The 17,154-nt window shown below is 45.7% G+C and overlaps 6 protein-coding genes across 15 annotated transcripts; 4 read left to right on the top strand and 2 right to left on the bottom strand.

Moving 5' to 3' along the window:
- The first annotated feature begins 312 nt into the window (after positions 1-312).
- LOC108080418 (terminal uridylyltransferase Tailor-like) lies at positions 313-1,816 on the top strand. Of its 2 annotated transcripts, XM_017175151.3 has the most exons (6): positions 313-401; positions 510-710; positions 821-1,063; positions 1,129-1,290; positions 1,349-1,547; positions 1,612-1,816. In XM_017175151.3, exons 1-6 carry the CDS (start codon positions 392-394, stop codon positions 1,760-1,762), a joined length of 966 nt encoding a protein of 321 aa, XP_017030640.1. In that variant the 5' UTR covers positions 313-391; the 3' UTR covers positions 1,763-1,816. The 2 variants fall into 2 exon arrangements, with proteins under 2 accessions (XP_017030640.1, XP_070143027.1); XM_070286926.1 differs by lacking the exon at positions 1,612-1,816 and having other exon boundaries at positions 1,347-1,503.
- A 538-nt stretch (positions 1,817-2,354) lies between these two features.
- LOC108080466 (uncharacterized) lies at positions 2,355-2,996 on the top strand. Its single transcript, XM_017175203.3, has 2 exons — positions 2,355-2,483; positions 2,551-2,996. Exons 1-2 carry the CDS (start codon positions 2,404-2,406, stop codon positions 2,879-2,881), a joined length of 411 nt encoding a protein of 136 aa, XP_017030692.2. The 5' UTR covers positions 2,355-2,403; the 3' UTR covers positions 2,882-2,996.
- A 473-nt stretch (positions 2,997-3,469) lies between these two features.
- Positions 3,470-12,486, top strand: Taf1 (TATA-box binding protein associated factor 1). 8 transcript variants are annotated; one of them, XM_017175208.3, is made up of 17 exons: positions 3,470-3,753; positions 3,810-4,126; positions 4,210-4,347; positions 4,401-4,612; positions 4,668-5,296; positions 5,359-5,739; positions 5,797-6,514; positions 6,577-6,849; positions 6,914-7,135; positions 7,200-9,087; positions 9,145-9,287; positions 9,347-9,674; positions 10,467-10,565; positions 10,862-10,882; positions 10,932-11,117; positions 11,448-11,543; positions 11,674-12,486. In XM_017175208.3, the coding sequence occupies exons 1-17, from the start codon at positions 3,554-3,556 to the stop codon at positions 12,306-12,308; spliced, it is 6,486 nt and encodes a 2,161-aa protein (XP_017030697.1). In that variant the 5' UTR covers positions 3,470-3,553; the 3' UTR covers positions 12,309-12,486. The 8 variants fall into 8 exon arrangements, with proteins under 8 accessions (XP_017030697.1, XP_017030701.1, XP_017030698.1 ...); XM_017175212.3 differs by lacking the exon at positions 10,467-10,565; XM_017175209.3 differs by lacking the exon at positions 10,862-10,882.
- A 100-nt stretch (positions 12,487-12,586) lies between these two features.
- LOC108080472 (probable peptidyl-tRNA hydrolase 2) lies at positions 12,587-13,870 on the bottom strand. Its single transcript, XM_017175217.3, has 2 exons — positions 13,595-13,870; positions 12,587-13,228 (listed from the first exon to the last, which is right to left on the bottom strand). The coding sequence occupies exons 1-2, from the start codon at positions 13,778-13,780 to the stop codon at positions 12,857-12,859; spliced, it is 558 nt and encodes a 185-aa protein (XP_017030706.1). The 5' UTR covers positions 13,781-13,870; the 3' UTR covers positions 12,587-12,856.
- Positions 13,871-14,550: 680 nt separating this feature from the next.
- On the top strand, positions 14,551-15,583 carry twr (signal peptidase complex catalytic subunit SEC11 homolog C twr). Of its 2 annotated transcripts, XM_017175170.3 has the most exons (5): positions 14,551-14,731; positions 14,797-15,056; positions 15,112-15,289; positions 15,355-15,424; positions 15,487-15,583. In XM_017175170.3, the coding sequence occupies exons 1-4, from the start codon at positions 14,663-14,665 to the stop codon at positions 15,403-15,405; spliced, it is 558 nt and encodes a 185-aa protein (XP_017030659.1). In that variant the 5' UTR covers positions 14,551-14,662; the 3' UTR covers positions 15,406-15,424; positions 15,487-15,583. The 2 variants fall into 2 exon arrangements, with proteins under 2 accessions (XP_017030659.1, XP_017030658.1); XM_017175169.3 differs by having other exon boundaries at positions 14,552-14,731; positions 15,355-15,583.
- On the bottom strand, positions 15,549-16,244 carry agt (O-6-alkylguanine-DNA alkyltransferase). Its single transcript, XM_017175167.3, has one exon. It carries the CDS (start codon positions 16,144-16,146, stop codon positions 15,580-15,582), a length of 567 nt encoding a protein of 188 aa, XP_017030656.1. The 5' UTR covers positions 16,147-16,244; the 3' UTR covers positions 15,549-15,579.
- Between the last annotated feature and the right edge of the window lie 910 nt (positions 16,245-17,154).

Raw genomic sequence — 17,154 nt, 5'->3', positions numbered from 1 at the left:
TATAATGGGCTCAAAATTTAACCAGATTCCTAAAAATATTCTCCGAGTCTCTTATGAGCAAATAAAAACTTGTTTTTTCAGGCATTGGATTTCTTGCAAAATAACAATTCCCTTATTCTCCATTTTTTTCAGAAAAATATGTGTTTTCAACATTTTTTCCCCTTTTTGTAATTTGAGAATTCAAACTTTTTACTTACATATTAACATGGTTTGAATATTTTTATTTTCCCAAAATATCATTCAGAACTATCGATAAAAATGGATTCTTAATAATCCAATTTGGACCCATTTTACGTTCTGGCCACACTGTTTAGAAGCCGTATTCAGGGGAACCACGTTCATTTCAAAAGTTTTACGCAGAGAGACTACAATCAAAAACTTTCCAAATAAAATGGATCTCAGTGAGTTGAATTACATTTTTTAAAAATCAAACAAATTAAAATAAAATTTAATTATGACTATAAAATTATAAAAATGACAAAAATATTATAATTCTTACCCGTTGCAAGATTCGATTAACTTCTGGGAAACTCTAAAGAAAAAAGTGGACGAGGCTGTTACCATTAAAAAACGCGGTTATGACCAGATATTAGGTGATCTAAAGAAGACACTGCGCTCTAACTTTCCTGACACCCCGATATACGCCTTCGGGTCTCGCATTATGGGAATAGCAGATGCTGACTCCGACCTGGACATATACGTGCACCTTGGTAAGTATTGTTAGTGTAAGGTTTTTTCGTATGTGAAAATTTCATATGTATGAACAGGAAAAAAATAGAATATCATTAAGTATATTATTATTCTATTACATATTACCTAGATGGCAATGAAACCTACACTGAAAATCCAACCTCTAAGGTGTCTCAAAATCAGGTGAAAATCATCAATTCCATTAAGATGGATTCTGGGAATTGGAAATTTCTTGATTCACATGGAGGAGTGTGCCCCATAGTCATAGTTCGGCACATTGACTCGGATATTCAATGCGACATTAGCTTCTCGAAAAAAATAACCGTTGATCAGAATAATCTGATTAACTACATCGTTGATTTGCAGCCTATTGGTGGGAATAATGAACACATTTTTATATAAAAAAGAACGATAGTTATCAAGTTTTGTTCCCTACAGCTCGCTACATGGTAATTTATCTTCGAGGCTGGGCCCAGATAAATGGTTTAACCAAGTTTCGTGGGTACATCTTCAATCTGATGGTCATATTTTTCCTTCAAATTCGTGGCAAACTGCCCAGTATCAAGGATCTCCAAGCTGACCTTTCGCCGAACTTTGGCCGTGAGTTGAATATGATTTTATTGAGACCTTGAATATTAATACAATACATATTTTGCAGCTTGGAAAACCGAATTTGTGAAGCTTGACTTGTCTTCCTTTAATATGAAGCCGGTTGCCTTGAATGAATCAGAAGTTCGTAATATTTTGAAGGATTTCTTCAGCTACTACTCAGAATTCAACTACGCCCAATTGATCGTTTGTCCCTGGCTGGGAAGGGAAATCAATCGCACTATGATTAAGGCACACATGCCTTCGGGGTACGTATGAAGGCTGCTTAAATAATGCATAATAATAACAGAAATTACCTTTATATTCTTGCAGAAGCCAGCGCTTTCACGACCTTGTGGTGATCTATAACCGTGCACTGGTCATTCAGGAAATAGTACACCTGAATCAAAATAAAGCGTATGGTATAACTCAAAGTGAGCTGAGCAACTTTAAGGTGAAATGTTCACAAATGAAAATGTCATAAACAAAGAAGAACACAATGAAAAATGTATATTAAGGTGTTATGAAGCCATTTCTAATAAACCATATCATTTGAGTTAAATTGGTAAATTAAGTCGAATGGAGTTTTTGTCCTAGATAATAGAATTTCTTAAACCTTAAACTTTTAAGTATAATCAGAGGAAAATCAATTCTTAAACGATGAGTCCCACCCTTAACATTCTTCAGCTTAGTTTAATTGACCTCAACGTTCTCTTAAATTATAGGAAATGTCAGTCTCAAATGCGAAACTTTTACAGCGAGATACAGTGAAGCCCAAGTATATGTATAAATATGTACATATTTTTCAATTAATGAACAATTAAAACTATTTATTAAATAATTCACACTTTTGTGTAATTAATAGCTTCCTTTTCTATAAGGTAGGTAATATAATTATTTTGTAATCTTATTTCAAGCTAGCGTAAGAAAGGTAGAACCTCACCATTGACCTACGCAATTCACGGCCAGAACCGAGTCGGTCAAGACCGAGTCTGCTCTCACGCTCCAGTGCACAGGACTGATTAATTAATCTATGCTAAGGCATTCACATAGATTACAATCTAATTTGGGTCTGCGGGTATAAAAAGTCGCCGCAGGACCTTAAATTGACACGAGAAGGCTGAGATGCGGTCCCAAGTGCAGTTCCGTTTAGGCCAACTGCTAATGGTGGTTTGTGCTCTACATTTGGCGATATGCAATGATTAGTAAGTTGTTCCTTTGAAAGAAATACGAAACAGAAAAGTGATTTTAATCGATTTTTTATTTTTCTAGTGACTATTGCAGCGAGGACCCGGGTGATGATGTCGAATCGGATTGCCCTGGAAAAGAGAATTATTTTGCAGTGGAAGTTGAGGGCTGTATGACGCGGCTATATTGCTACAGGCGACTGAACCAGACCTGCATGACATTTCAAATCGAAAGCCAGTGCGAAAGGGGTCTCTCCTGCTCCTGTGGCAGGTGCATGAATTGCGATAAGCATGATAGGTGCTACATGGAGCTGTGTCCCTACGGGATGAAGAAGCGCGATCCGCTACTTCCCTGGTACTTGCCTCGGTGGCTGCAAGTGCTCGCCAGATATAAATATCCACCAGCCTATTTATAAGAAGTCCAAAAATATTACCCTTGAGCCCCTGCACCGCCCCTGGACCGGTTCTTCGCCCGATTACATCAACGTTTATTAAAATATTTATAACTAAGCAACATTACATATGTATGTATTAACCGCAAATAAAGGAACTGAGCATTACAAAAACAAGAAACTAAAACAGTGGATGTACATATGTATACATGTAATATACATGTGTACATCAAATTTATGAAATATCTTTGTTTTGGGGGTTCCCCGTTTACGCCGTGCGACCAGGCGTAGACAATATAAATACCAGGAATTAGCCTATATTTAAATTGTTATCAAAGTTCACATTTTCATTCATTCATTGTACTCATATGGAAAGTTGAGAATTTGGATGCTTTATTGTGATACGTATACGTAATATTTGAACTCTTCACGATCAATTTCCGGTTCTGAGCCACCAGCGTTGCCAGATTCATCTTGGCGTTGAGCATAGCATTCAGCTTTTGTCAACGTTTTGAAATTTTTTTTAGTCTGGCAGCACCAATGTCTTCAAAGTGTGACCAGCCGCAGGAAGTGGTAAGTCCCACTGTTTATCTGAGGATTATGTACCTTCCGACAAACAGCCACACTGCATCAAAGTTTATGGAAAAATTGACGAAATTCTGATTTGAGCGGCGTAAACATTGAAAAACATTGGAAATGGACACGGGATCGGACAATAGCGACGACGAGGGCTCTATTGGCAATGGGGGCGCCGACATGGGCATGGATTTAACCGGCATACTCTTCGGCAACATCGACTCCGAGGGCAGGCTGCTAGACGATGATGACGGCGATAGCGGCCGCGCGGGCACCGGATTCGATGCAGAGTTGCGGGAGAATATTAGCTCCCTGGGCAAGTGAGTACATGTGCTATTCTTAAACAGGCCATGTTATACATTCGGATCGTCTTTAGACTGGGTCTGGACTCAATGCTGCTCGAGGTAATTGACCGCAAGGAGGCCGAACTCTTGTCCGACGACGAGGATACTGAGAAATCAGACACTGGGGAGAGCAGTGGTCTGAGTGCCTTCGATGCTCTGAAAGCGGGCGTGAAAAGCGAAGATAACGAGGATGGAGCGATCAGAGCTCAGGACGATGCCATCGACTATTCGGACATCACGGAATTGTCCGAAGATTGCCCGCGCACGCCGCCTGAGACGCTGCAGGCATTGTCCACCTTTGACGATTTGGAGGACGCTATTCCCGCCTCCAAAGTGGAGGCCAAGCTAAGTAAGTGTTTCTGTGCATAGAACAAGGCAGTAAAGCGAGATCCTGATGGCCGGAATTGAATTTTCGATTTGTACTTTTTGCAGCCAAAGACGACAAGGAGCTGATGCCACCTCCAAGTGCACCCATGCGCTCCGGCGCTGGCAGTGGCACTGATGAGCCCGCCAAACCAGTTGAAGCCACCACCAGTCCCAGTGGCGACGCCAAGACCAATGATGCCAAAGGTAAATAACAAAAAAAAAAGGAAGTAAAATAAACAATTGGGTTTCTCAACTAGATGCGGATCGCAAGCTGGACACTCCGCTGGCTGATATTCTGCCTTCCAAATACCAGAATGTGGATGTACGAGAGCTTTTTCCGGACTTTCGTCCCCAGAAAGTTTTACGCTTCTCCCGGCTTTTTGGACCTGGAAAGCCAACGAGTCTGCCCCAGATATGGCGGCATGTACGCAAACGCCGCCGGAAACGCAACCAGTCGAGGGATCAAAAGGTGAGAATACAAAAGTAAAGGAGTATACGGTTAAATCAACGATTTTGTGTTGCAGCTGACCAATACCGGTGGTTCCGATTCGCCCAGCGACACTGAGGAACCACGAAAGCGCGGTTTCAGCTTACACTATGCCTCGGAGCCAACGCCGGCTGAGTGCATGTCCGACGACGAGGACAAGCTGTTGGGCGATCTTAATAGCGAGGATGTGCGACCGGAGGGACCGGATAATGGGGAGAACAGCGACCAGAAGCCCAAGGTGGCCGACTGGCGTTATGGCCCGGCTCAGATCTGGTACGACATGCTGGATGTGCCCGATTCTGGTGAAGGATTCAACTATGGCTTCAAGACGAAACCGGCAACCTCTTCGGCACAGACGCAGCCGAAGGATGAGCGGCGAGTCAGCATTCCGGAGGAAGAGATGGAACCGTCTATTGCGGATGACGCATTTCTGATGGTATCCCAACTGCACTGGGAGGACGACGTGGTCTGGGATGGCAATGACATCAAAGCCAAGGTGATGCAGAAGCTTAACTCCAAGACAAACGCGGCTGGATGGCTCCCCTCCAGCGGTTCACGAACAGCCGGTGCCTTCAGCCAGCCGGGAAAGACGGCTCTGCCGGTGGGGAACAGCGGTGGTAGCACCAAACAGGGATCCGCAGCCTCAAGCAAAAAAGCACAGCAAAAGTAAGTTCAGTGAAAATTCGTTCCCTTTTCCAAGGTCTCAATGCCGTCCGTCTCGATTTCAGTGCCCAGGCAAAGCCAGCAGAGGCCCCCGACGACACCTGGTATAGTTTATTCCCGGTGGAGAACGAGGAGCTCATCTATCACAAGTGGGAGGAGGAGGTTATCTGGGATGCCCAGCAGATGACCAAGGTGCCCAAGCCGAAGGTACTAACGCTGGATCCCAACGATGAGAACATTATTCTGGGCATACCGGACGACATCGATCCCTCGAAGATCAACAAGAACACGGGTCCGCCACCGAAGATCAAGATTCCGCATCCACACGTCAAGAAGTCCAAGATCCTGCTGGGCAAGGCGGGAGTAATCAATGTTCTGGCAGAGGACGCTCCACCACCGCCGCCAAAGAGTCCGGACCGGGATCCGTTTAATATCTCTAACGATACGTAAGCGAGGCGTGGATCTCATTATAAGTAGAAACTCATTTATTGCTATTCCCGCAGGTATTATACACCCAAGACGGAGCCCACGCTGCGCCTCAAGGTGGGCGGCGGCAATCTCATCCAGCACTCAACGCCAGTGGTGGAGCTACGGGCTCCGTTCGTCCCCACCCACATGGGTGAAATGAAGCTGCGATCTTTCCACCGTCCTCCCCTTAAGAAATACTCACATGGGCCACTTGCTCAGGTCTCGCACCATGCCGTCTTTCCGCTGCTGAAGCACATCGTGAAGAAGGCCAAGCAGCGCGAGGTGGAGCGTATCGCTTCCGGCGGCGGTGACGTTTTCTTTATGCGAAATCCCGAGGATCTCAGTGGCAAAGACGGGGACATCGTGCTCACCGAGTTCTGCGAGGAGCATCCGCCGCTGATGAACCAGGTGGGCATGTGCTCCAAGATCAAGAACTACTACAAGCGCAAGGCCGAGAAGGACAGTGGGCCGCAGGACTATGTTTATGGCGAGGTGGCCTTTGCCCACACCAGCCCCTTCCTGGGCATTCTTCATCCGGGCCAGTGCATCCAGGCGATTGAGAACAATATGTATCGAGCGCCCATCTATCCGCACAAGATGTCGCACAACGACTTCCTCGTGATTCGTACCAGGAACAACTACTGGATCCGGGCGGTCAATGCCATCTTCACGGTCGGCCAGGAATGTCCACTGTACGAGGTGCCGGGTCCAAATTCCAAACGGGCCAACAACTTTACACGCGATTTTCTACAGGTTTGCTTTTGATTTATTATTATTATTTTAGATATTTCTACATAACTATGATTCGTCTTCAGGTATTTATCTACCGCCTGTTCTGGAAGAGTCGCGACAATCCGCGACGCATACGAATGGACGACATCAAGAAGGCCTTCCCCGCTCACTCGGAAAGCAGCATTCGCAAGCGGCTGAAGCAGTGCGCCGACTTTAAGCGCACCGGCATGGACTCCAATTGGTGGGTGATAAAGCCCGAATTCCGGCTTCCTTCGGAGGAGGAGATTCGGGCGATGGTCTCACCGGAGCAATGTTGCGCCTACTTTAGCATGATTGCGGCCGAACAGCGATTAAAGGTCAGTGAGATGAGAAGGGGCTTCGCAGGGGAAATTGGATTACATTTTACATCTTTTCCTTCAGGATGCCGGCTACGGCGAGAAGTTTCTGTTTGCCCCCCAAGAGGATGACGACGAGGAGGCACAGCTAAAGCTTGACGACGAAGTAAAGGTTGCTCCTTGGAACACCACCCGTGCCTATATCCAAGCCATGCGGGGCAAGTGCTTGCTGCAGTTGAGTGGGCCCGCAGATCCCACGGGCTGCGGTGAAGGATTCTCCTACGTTCGAGTGCCCAACAAGCCCACGGTGAGATCCTAATTCCACACAGTATTTCCTAAACTAACATAAATTATGTTCTGCGATCTCACAGCAAACCAAGGAGGAGCAGGAGTCGCAACCGAAACGTTCGGTGACTGGAACAGATGCCGATCTGCGACGATTGCCGCTGCAGCGGGCCAAAGAGCTGTTGCGAAAGTTCAAGGTGCCGGAGGAGGAGATCAAGAAGCTGTCGCGTTGGGAGGTCATCGATGTGGTGCGCACCCTGTCCACGGAGAAGGCAAAGGCTGGCGAGGAGGGGATGGACAAGTTCTCTCGCGGCAACCGCTTCTCCATTGCGGAGCACCAGGAGCGCTACAAGGAGGAGTGCCAGCGCATCTTCGATCTGCAAAACCGAGTGTTAGCCAGCTCGGAGGTGCTGTCCACCGACGAGGCGGAGTCCTCGGCCTCTGAGGAATCAGACCTCGAGGAGCTCGGCAAGAACCTGGAAAACATGCTCTCGAACAAGAAGACATCGACCCAACTGTCACTGGAGCGCGAAGAGCAGGAGCGCCAGGAGCTGCTACGGCAGCTGGACGAAGAGCACGGTGACGGGGCAGGTCAGGGGGGCTCCAAGGGCGCAAAAGCCAAGGATGACCCATCTCAGCAACCACTGGCCACCAACAATCAGGGTCGAATCCTGCGCATCACGCGCACCTTTAAGGGTAACGATGGCAAGGAATACACCCGCGTGGAGACGGTGCGCCGTCAGCAGGTGATCGATGCCTACATCAAGATCCGCACCACCAAGGACGAGCAGTTCATTAAGCAGTTTGCCACGCTGGACGAGCAGCAGAAGGAGGAGATGAAACGCGAGAAGCGGCGCATCCAGGAGCAGCTGCGCCGCATTAAGCGAAACCAAGAGCGCGAGCGACTAGCACAGCTGGCCCAGAATCAGAAGCTGCAGCCGGGTGGCATGCCCACTTCGTTGGGCGACCCCAAGAGCTCTGGTGGACACTCGCACAAGGAACGGGACAGTGGTTACAAGGAGGTCAGTCCCTCGCGCAAGAAGTTCAAGCTGAAGCCGGACCTGAAGCTCAAGTGCGGTGCCTGCGGCCAGGTGGGTCACATGCGCACCAACAAGGCCTGTCCGCTGTACACGGGCATGCAGAGCAGCCTGTCCCAGTCGAATCCCTCGCTGGTCGACGACCTGGACGATCAGAGCGAGAAAGAGATGGGAATGGACGACGACGATCTGGTGAATGTGGATGGAACCAAGGTGACTCTAAGTAGCAAAGTGCTCAAGAGGCATGGAGGCGATGACAGCAGGCGTCGCATGGGCTCCAGCTCGGGTCTAACCCTGAAGGTTCCCCGGGATGCGATGGGTAAGAAGAAACGCCGAGTGGGTGGCGACCCCCACTGTGATTATCTGCAGAGGCACAACAAGACCGCCAATCGGAGGCGCACCGATCCAGTGGTGGTGCTCTCGTCCATCCTGGAGCTCATCCTCAACGAACTCCGCTCCATGCCAGATGTATCGCCGTTCCTCTTTCCGGTCAGTGCCAAACGAGTGCCCGACTATTATCGCGTCGTGACCAAGCCCATGGATCTGCAAACCATGCGGGAGTATATTCGGCAGCGGCGATACACGAGTCGAGAGATGTTCCTGGAAGACCTGAAACAGATTGTGGACAACTCGCTGATCTACAATGGATCGCAGAGCGCCTACACAGTGGCCGCCCAGCGCATGTTCTCCAGTTGCTTCGAGCTGCTCGCCGAGCGAGAGGACAAGTTGATGCGTCTGGAGAAGGCCATTAATCCACTGCTGGATGACGACGACCAGGTGGCGCTCTCCTTCATTTTCGACAAGCTGCACACGCAGATCAAGCAGCTAACCGAAAGCTGGCCCTTCCTCAAGCCGGTCAACAAGAAGCAGGTCAAGGACTATTACATTGTCATCAAGCGTCCGATGGACCTGGAGACGATCGGAAAGAACATCGAAGGTAATCTAATCCAAGTGGAAAGCTTCTGAAAAATATTAAGCTTAACTTTTCGCACAGCCCATCACTACCACAGTCGAGCCGAGTACCTGGCCGACATAGAGTTGATTGCCAGCAACTGCGAGCAGTACAACGGCAGCGATTCCCGATACACGAAGTTCGCCAAGAAGATGCTGGAGTACGGACAATCGCAGTTGGAAGAGGTATGTAAAACGAGATCTGTATTGAAATCTTTGGATACCAAGTCAACATTTAAACGTAGTTTGCGGAGCACTGCGCCCAGCTGGAGGAAAACATAGCCAAGACCCAGGAGCGGGCCAGGGAGAACGCACCCGAATTCGATGAGGCTTGGGGCAACGATGACTACGACTTTGGACGTGGCAGTCGAGGTAGCTCCCCAGGCGACGATTATATCGACGTTGAGGGTCACACCGCCATGCCACCTAACTCCATTCACCGCGGAATGGGGGCGGAAATTGGTATGTCACATCCGGCGCCGTTATCGCGAAAGACTCAGCAGGCCCCAGGTCCGGGTGAGGTGAAGCGCGGCAGAGGTAGACCCCGCAAGCAGCGGGATCCCGTTGAGGAGGGTAAGTGGTTCCAAAGTCTTCTTTCTTCTACTAACACCGCCACCGCCAGAATGGGCGAGGATCTATGGAACTATATCTTAACGTCGCATACATATACATTTTTACATTTAATCTCTCTTCTGGAACCTATGAAACTATTGGTATTGATCACGCTTCCTCCTTCTCCATTTCGAAAACAACAAAATATAAAAAATATCTGAAATTAGAGCCCTGTGGTAATGGTCGACACGAATCCGAAGGAATCTATCTGCTTTTACTAATCCCCCAACTAGTACTTTTCAGCGTAGTGTGAACTTGAATTCTCATCGGATGATATTAATATCTGACTAGTCATATAGATATTCATGTAGACATCGGAACTGTTCAAAAAAATAAAACATCCAACATCAACGCAATGCATGAATAAAGTAGAGATGTAAATATATCGATAATAGATATAATTTCAGTAAATCGATTTATTATCTTAAAAATTCTAAAAACAAATCGTATATTGCAAAGTTAAAACAATCAAATATGTAAATGGGAAATTATATATAGGGAGTTTTGAAAAGTTTTCAACAAGAACATATTTTGTGATAAATTTAAGAGCTAAAAATAAATCGAATTTCAGTTAATCGATTTAAAAAAAAAAAATCTAAAAACACATCTGATATTGCAACATTAAAATAAATAAATATTCATTGAAAAATATATATTAGGTAATCAAATATTCCGAAGATTCCCCTCAATACTCGAACCACTGAAATCTTTTGCGCCATGCGAACTGCAAAAACTTTTACCTTTTTTTCGTAGTCAAAGCCCAGAATCCGGTTAAGCGTGGTCGGGGTCGTCCGAGGAAGGACAGCCTTGCCTCAAACATGAGTCACACGCAAGCTTACTTCCTGGATGAAGGTAAGCCTCTAATCACCGACTGAGCCCAACTAAGCCAACGAGCCAGCACACGAACTCACCTGCATCCAAATGATTAAAACACACATCACACCAAAAATTTATTGATACCCATGATATGCTTTTCTTAACTGCCATTTTTATTTGGTCTTCCAAAAGCTTGTAGATTTGATTACCTACTAACGCATAGTTACTAACTTTAAATAACATTTTTAGTGGCAAAATTGTTGCATGTGCTTAAAGTTACGTTTTAGCTAGTCTAATTTTCTAATTTTAATTTAACTTGCATCTTATTTCAGTTCCTGGTAATGCACAAATCAGTGAGTGTTCTTCTAGATGGTTTTCTAAAATTAATTTGTTTTCCATTAGACCTGCAATGCTCGACGGACGACGAAGACGATGACGAGGAAGAGGACTTCCAGGAGGTATCCGAAGACGAGAACAATGCGGCCAGCATTTTGGATCAGGGCGAACGCATTCATGCCCACGGCGACGACTATATTGATCCGAAGAATATCAAAACAGAGATCGACATCGAGGAGCAGCAGTTGGCAGGTGGGTACATTCGGCCTAGAGTCTTTTTTGTATAGAAAATGCGCCTGTCAAGGAATGAATATAGTAATAATTTGTAGGGTTTTTAAAAAGAATCTACAAAATATTACAAGAAACAAAATATTAAAACTATTTTTATGATAATTAGTATTATGAATTTCCTACAAATGAGCCTAATTTTAATAATTTTAATGCCTTTATATTATAACTTTTACTGATTTTGGTCCCTGGTCTTTGTTTCGAAATTGTTTACTAATCATCAACCAACTACTTTTGGTCGCTGACGTTGTCTGGATTCTTTTTGTGATATTATCTGATCTATCACCCGAGCAGAGGAGCCGATCGGCGTGGATGACAGCCAGCAGGTGGCCGAAGCAATGGTGCAGTTGAGTGGCGTGGGCGCCGGCTACTACGCTCAACAGCAGCAAGGTCTCTATTTTCCATTTCTAAACTTCTGTGTTGTGCCCTCGATGTCATGTCCCCACCCCCCAGCCCAATCCGCCATTGGTTCTCACCTGGTTAAGCTCTTGTGCTTATGACATTTCTTGATAACTTGCAGATGAATCCATGGATGTGGACCCGAACTACGATCCCTCCGACTTCCTGGCCATGCACAAGCCGCGGCAGAATCTCGGGGAACCCACCAGCCTGCAGGGCGCTTTTTCCGATTTCATGTCCAACGTTCAGGATGACAATGGTGCCTACGGTTCCACCGAGGCCAGTACAAGTGCCGCTGCTGCAGCTGCCGCCTCTGCGGCTGGAATGAGTCTAACTTCGCTCGATGACGATTCAGCGGCCATGCAGATGCCGGCGGAAATGTCCACAGCTGGCATGAACAACGGCTTGGGCATAGACGACGACCTTGACATCTCCGAGAGCGACGAGGAAGACGATGGCACCCGGGTGCGCATTAAGAAGGAAGTCTTCGATGACGGCGACTACGCCGTGCATCACCAGCAGCAAATGGGGTTGGGTGGCCAGCCATCGCAGTCGCAGGTGTATCTGGTGGATTCGCCCAACGAGACCCAAACTCTGGACTACCAGCAGCAGCCGCAGCTGGACTTCCAGCAGGCGCAGGGAATGGAGCAAATGCAGATGCAGCAGCAGGTGATGACACCGCTGCAACCGGATCAGATGCAGCAGCAGCCGCCGCAAACGCCACAGGGAGACAACGATTATGCTTGGACTTTCTAGAACCCAAGTTCATTTTATTTTGACTACGCAAGAGTGTGAGCTCCATAAAAATAATGTAATTTTGTAATGCCTTTTTAATATTTAAGCTTAATATTTCATTAAAACCCTCTACCTGGGACAGTTTACTTTTGATTTGTAACTATCATGATTAAACGTTTAAAGTGGTTAGTGTTTTGTACGCAAAGATGTTTAATTTACTGAAATTTATTAAATAAAAATTAAAAATTAAAAAAACGCACTAATCCCCATTAATACTTGCCCATAAAAACACATTTGCATTAGAGCTTTGCAGTTCCAGGCTGGGACTGCCAATCATTTAATATGTAACAGCTCGGTTCACAGTTAACGTGATAACGTAAATCTTAGCTTAACTTGCATGTCACAGTCGTCGTCGTCGTCATCCTCTCCGCCTCATCATCAGTGGCATGACGCCATCTCTACCTTTCCACCGCCACCCCATGCGCCCTATTGCTTCGAGAATTGTCGGGTTGCACTTAGTGAATTAGTGATACTACATGGCTTGCGAGAGTTCCTTTAATGCGCAGATCTTACAGCAGTTTCAGGTGGCCGGTCACCTGATCGATATCATCGGCGGCTGCCGGCCCAATGGCCAGCACAGTCTTGGAGTTGGGCTCGATCTGAGTGCGTCCGGCATCGCGGATGAGGCAGGTGTTCAACTGTTGCCGCTCGGCTGCTTTCTTGATGGCCATTAGCTCCGCCTCGCTCTCCACGCGCACGGCGATCTTGGCGCAGCCGCAGTTCTCCCAAGCACGGAGCAACCGTGGCGTCCGTCCCACTGCCCGCTGATAGGCGCCGACAGCTCCGTGGCCACACTGGGCGGCAATCTTTCCCTTGCCCATCTTTAGGTCGTTGCGGACGACAAGGACCATCTTAAAGTTCTCGTTGAAGCCGCCGTAGCCCTGTGAATGGGTGAAAGTGGTCAGTTACACTCGAAGGATTGATGATATACACAATTTGTCTAAATTTTTTCCAATTTAAGTTATTTCTGTAGAAATTATTGTTCAACAAATATATTTAGTTTTTAATTTTAAGATTGAAAACAGAGTTAAGTCTTTCCGAAAGTTGTATAAATATTTAAATATTATATTAAACCGGCAACAAACATTTAGCAGTTCTACAATTCTGCCCGTGAGTGTAGGTGCGCTGAAATGTATTGAGCATTTGTGGGACCTAAGACTATTACCAAGTGCAGTGACCCAGGTGTGGACATGGGTAAGGTCACTAGGTAGTGTTTGTACCGACATTCAGACTATATCCCTTCTCACCTTATCGGCCACTGGAGCTTCCATAGAACTGGACATTTCGGCTCCAACCGCCGCACTTGCTCCTTCGCCCGCAGACAGGTCCTTGGCGTCTCCACGCTTCAGGGCGTATCGGTAGCCGACGAAAAACGACAGCATCACAGCGAGCCCATTGATGATTTGTGTGGAGTCCAGCAGCTTGTCCCCCATTTTGATCCTGTCAGTTAATTTGCTCTTATTTTATTTCGCGAAAAAACGCAACCGATGGCGCTCACTTCACGTTTTCGGATGCGGTCACACCAAATGCGATTTGAGCCGCGCCGCTTGGGTCACACTATTGGTGATGAGCAGTGATGGCGTTTTAGCTTATTTCGGGCATATTTCACGACATTTAAATTATATTTACTATTTGTATATATTTATATTAATTTATTTATTTTAATATACTTTAATAAGAATCTAGAAGAATTGTATTCATGACATCAAAAATTACATTTAAAAAAAAAAAGAGCTAGAAATATCGGGGCTTATTTTTGCCAAAGGTAAGCCTATATATATGATAAGAACAATTAACACATATTCTATTGAAATGTTTATATATTTATATAACAGGAATCATTTCAACAAAATGAAATAACACTATAAATGTATAAATTTAATAAATTATATTTGAATCATAAGTATGTAAGGTATTTTTTAAAAAAATATAGGGAAACTTATACTGAGATAATTTTATATTTGAAAACTTGAACTAGAGTTGATAAAAGTGAGAACTTTAAGTCCCTCTATATTTAGTAAATATTACTTACTTCTTATTATAAATATAAACACATAATAAAAAGAGGTCAGCCTTAGTAGCCAGTTACCCAAAGCCTATAAAAGTAGGCACTAAAACAGTGAGACCGAGTGAAGGCAATCCTAAAAACCCACTTTTTAGCATTCCCCTAGCGCCACGTCTGGCCACACTGCCACATACGTGTCTGTAATTTTCTGTCTTCGTGGACGAAGCCGACGACTTTTGTTAAAGCCCTTTTAATTGCATTTAGCTAGGTTAATCTCCGCAGGAAGAATCCCAAACACACAGCCGCAGCCATGGGCGTAGCCAGCATGTTGCAGATCGACGAGATGCTGGGCGACTTCAACAGAATGAACAAGCGTCAGGTGAGCGCGGCACCGCCTTCCGGGTCTCGAGTAGCATCCTGACCCACTTTTCCCCCATTCCGCAGTCCCTGTATCAGGTGCTGAGCTTCGCCATGATCGTCTCCTCGGCCCTGATGATTTGGAAGGGTCTCATGGTGGTCACCGGCAGCGAATCGCCCATTGTGGTGGTTCTCAGTGGCAGCATGGAGCCGGCTTTTCACCGCGGCGACCTTCTCTTCCTCACCAACTACAAGGAGGAGCCGGTGCGTGTCGGCGAGATCGTCGTTTTCAAGGTGGAGGGCAGGGACATACCCATAGTGCATCGCGTGATCAAGCTGCACGAAAAGTGAGTTGCACCCAAGCTGGAGTTCGTACAAACTAATCCCTACTTCTTTTAACAGGGAGGACGGCACCGTCAAGTTCCTTACCAAGGGCGACAACAACAATGTGGACGATCGGGGTCTCTATGCGCCCAATCAGCTTTGGTTGACCAAGAAGGATATTGTGGGCCGGGCCAGGGGCTTCCTGCCCTACGTGGGCATCATTACGATCTTCATGAACGAATATCCAAAGGTTAAGGTGAGTCGGCATCCCTCTCAAGCGCCTATCCTCTTTTCTAATCCTTCAATCCTCTCCCCTTGCAGTGGGCCATCCTCTCCATTCTGGCCATTTTCGTGCTGCTGCATCGGGAATAGACGGTTTCGCTCTTATTTTGTAGGTACAATTTATAAGTAGGAAGTGCACAATCTCGAGCCTGTTCGCATTTTCTTTTGAAGGATCCGATACAGCGATTTCCTTACCACCACCACCACCCAACAAAAAGATCGTTGTCCGGAGCTGAGTTTCAATAAAGACACAAGTAACAATTTTTAATTGACCAAAGAGTTTTCGAAAGCGAGCAGCTGCTGCTTGAGGGACGAGCCCCAGTGGTATTTGGTGGCTCCGTTTTGCGACACGATCCTGTGGCAGGGGATTAGGATGGCTACCTCGTTCTTGGCCACCGCGTTGGCCACGGCTCTCACTGCTTTCGGACGACCCATGCGTTCCGCCAGTTGGGAATAGGTGCAGGTCTCCCCACTTTTTAGACCCACCAAGGCCGACCACACAGACTGCTGGAATTCGGTGCCCAGGATAGCAATTGGAGTTGCTTCGTTGTTCTCCTTGTCGGCTTCAAAGAGTTTGTTGGCCACACTCTGGACAAGATTGTCGTCCTGCTGGAGCTCTGACTTTGGCCAACGCTGACCCAGTTCCTTCAAAGTATCCTTGTCGCTTTTCTCCACGAAGTAAAGCAAACAAATTGCGTCTTCATTTTTGTTTATATCCACAATGCCCATCATTATGCGGCCGAACTTGGTCGCCAGGATCGAGTAGCGGATGAGTTCAGGCGGATTCTCCAATGGAACCAAGCGGATGCGGGGGCTCTCATCAAACCACATTGTTGCTTTCTTATATTTTAGGATTTCGTGTTATTTTTAAATTAAATGCAAAGAAGGCGAAAGTGTACCCGTCTGTTTCTGCTTCGATAATGCTACCAATTCTTCAGAAACTAAGTTAATTTTCGACTCAACAGCAGATGGTCACATTGTTTTTTGTTGGCCTAAAGTAAAAACCGTTAAGCAAGCAGTGCATGTCAAAAGATCCTTAAATCCTTAAATGTTTTTCTTATTTAATTTGATATTACATTTTTAATTTTTATTAAAATGCAACATTTAAATCGATTAAAGTATTCTTTCATAATTAAAAGGTTTTATGGGATTGTTGACTTTATGCGTAAAAAGAGTAAAACAAAAGCCAAACTACGACCAAGGCACGGAAAATAAAAACATATGTCGTGTCCTGATAGAATATGTATAGTATTTTTTTAACCATTCAGTACCAGTTTGTTGTACCAGTTGTCTTTCTCATTCTATGAGTCATGATACAAATTCTTGGTTAATTTCTGAGATTCCAACGTTCCTGCAATCTATAATGTGGTCTTAAAATCCTATCTATCAGAGGTATGCAAAACTGTTTTGGTCAAAGTCGATTGATGAATTTGCTAGGTAATTTTCTTGGCGGCGAAATTACTCAAAAATATAAAATCAATAAATCCCCGGAAAAAATGCGAGTTTTCCATAAACATGTGATGCATGGATCTGTAATCCCCAAGCCAGGTCTGTCAACGCCATGATAGATTTGCATATTTCGTATTCTGACCATTCCATTCCAATTAATCAAGATATCCTATATTATATATATGGTTTGAAGGTTATTCCTTGAATTCCCCAAATGTTACCTCGCTTATCGGGTGTATTTGGGACCGAAAATAAATAATAAAAATGTGTGCATAATTTGTCAGTGATATGCCACGAATTTTCGAGATCGCCAACATTATTGTAATACCCACTCTCGTAATAAGTTGTCCACACACTGTTCATTAACAATTTGCAATCGGTTTTGTTTAT

Source organism: Drosophila kikkawai, chromosome 3R (assembly GCF_030179895.1).
Source record: "Drosophila kikkawai strain 14028-0561.14 chromosome 3R, DkikHiC1v2, whole genome shotgun sequence".
Lineage (NCBI taxonomy): Eukaryota > Metazoa > Arthropoda > Insecta > Diptera > Drosophilidae > Drosophila > Drosophila kikkawai.
This window is presented reverse-complemented; position numbering and strand designations above follow the sequence as displayed.

Bases quoted from the DNA above. Each gene is read 5' to 3' on its own strand.
- LOC108080418 (XM_017175151.3), top strand. The intron at 1,064-1,128 runs GTGGGAATAATG...TGTTCCCTACAG, and splicing joins CGTTGATTTGCAGCCTATTG to CTCGCTACATGGTAATTTAT. The intron at 1,548-1,611 runs GTACGTATGAAG...ATATTCTTGCAG, and splicing joins AAGGCACACATGCCTTCGGG to AAGCCAGCGCTTTCACGACC.
- LOC108080466 (XM_017175203.3), top strand. From the start codon at position 2,404: ATGCGGTCCCAAGTGCAGTTCCGTTTAGGCCAACTGCTAATGGTGGTT. The intron at 2,484-2,550 runs GTAAGTTGTTCC...TTATTTTTCTAG, and splicing joins TTGGCGATATGCAATGATTA to TGACTATTGCAGCGAGGACC.
- Taf1 (XM_017175208.3), top strand. From the start codon at position 3,554: ATGGACACGGGATCGGACAATAGCGACGACGAGGGCTCTATTGGCAAT. The intron at 4,127-4,209 runs GTAAGTGTTTCT...TACTTTTTGCAG, and splicing joins CAAAGTGGAGGCCAAGCTAA to CCAAAGACGACAAGGAGCTG. The intron at 5,297-5,358 runs GTAAGTTCAGTG...TCTCGATTTCAG, and splicing joins AGCAAAAAAGCACAGCAAAA to TGCCCAGGCAAAGCCAGCAG.
- LOC108080472 (XM_017175217.3), bottom strand. From the start codon at position 13,780: ATGGGGGACAAGCTGCTGGACTCCACACAAATCATCAATGGGCTCGCT. The intron at 13,229-13,594 runs GTGAGAAGGGAT...ACCCATTCACAG, and splicing joins AAGCTCCAGTGGCCGATAAG to GGCTACGGCGGCTTCAACGA.
- twr (XM_017175170.3), top strand. From the start codon at position 14,663: ATGGGCGTAGCCAGCATGTTGCAGATCGACGAGATGCTGGGCGACTTC. The intron at 14,732-14,796 runs GTGAGCGCGGCA...CCCATTCCGCAG, and splicing joins ACAGAATGAACAAGCGTCAG to TCCCTGTATCAGGTGCTGAG. The intron at 15,057-15,111 runs GTGAGTTGCACC...TTCTTTTAACAG, and splicing joins GTGATCAAGCTGCACGAAAA to GGAGGACGGCACCGTCAAGT.
- agt (XM_017175167.3), bottom strand. From the start codon at position 16,146: ATGTGGTTTGATGAGAGCCCCCGCATCCGCTTGGTTCCATTGGAGAAT.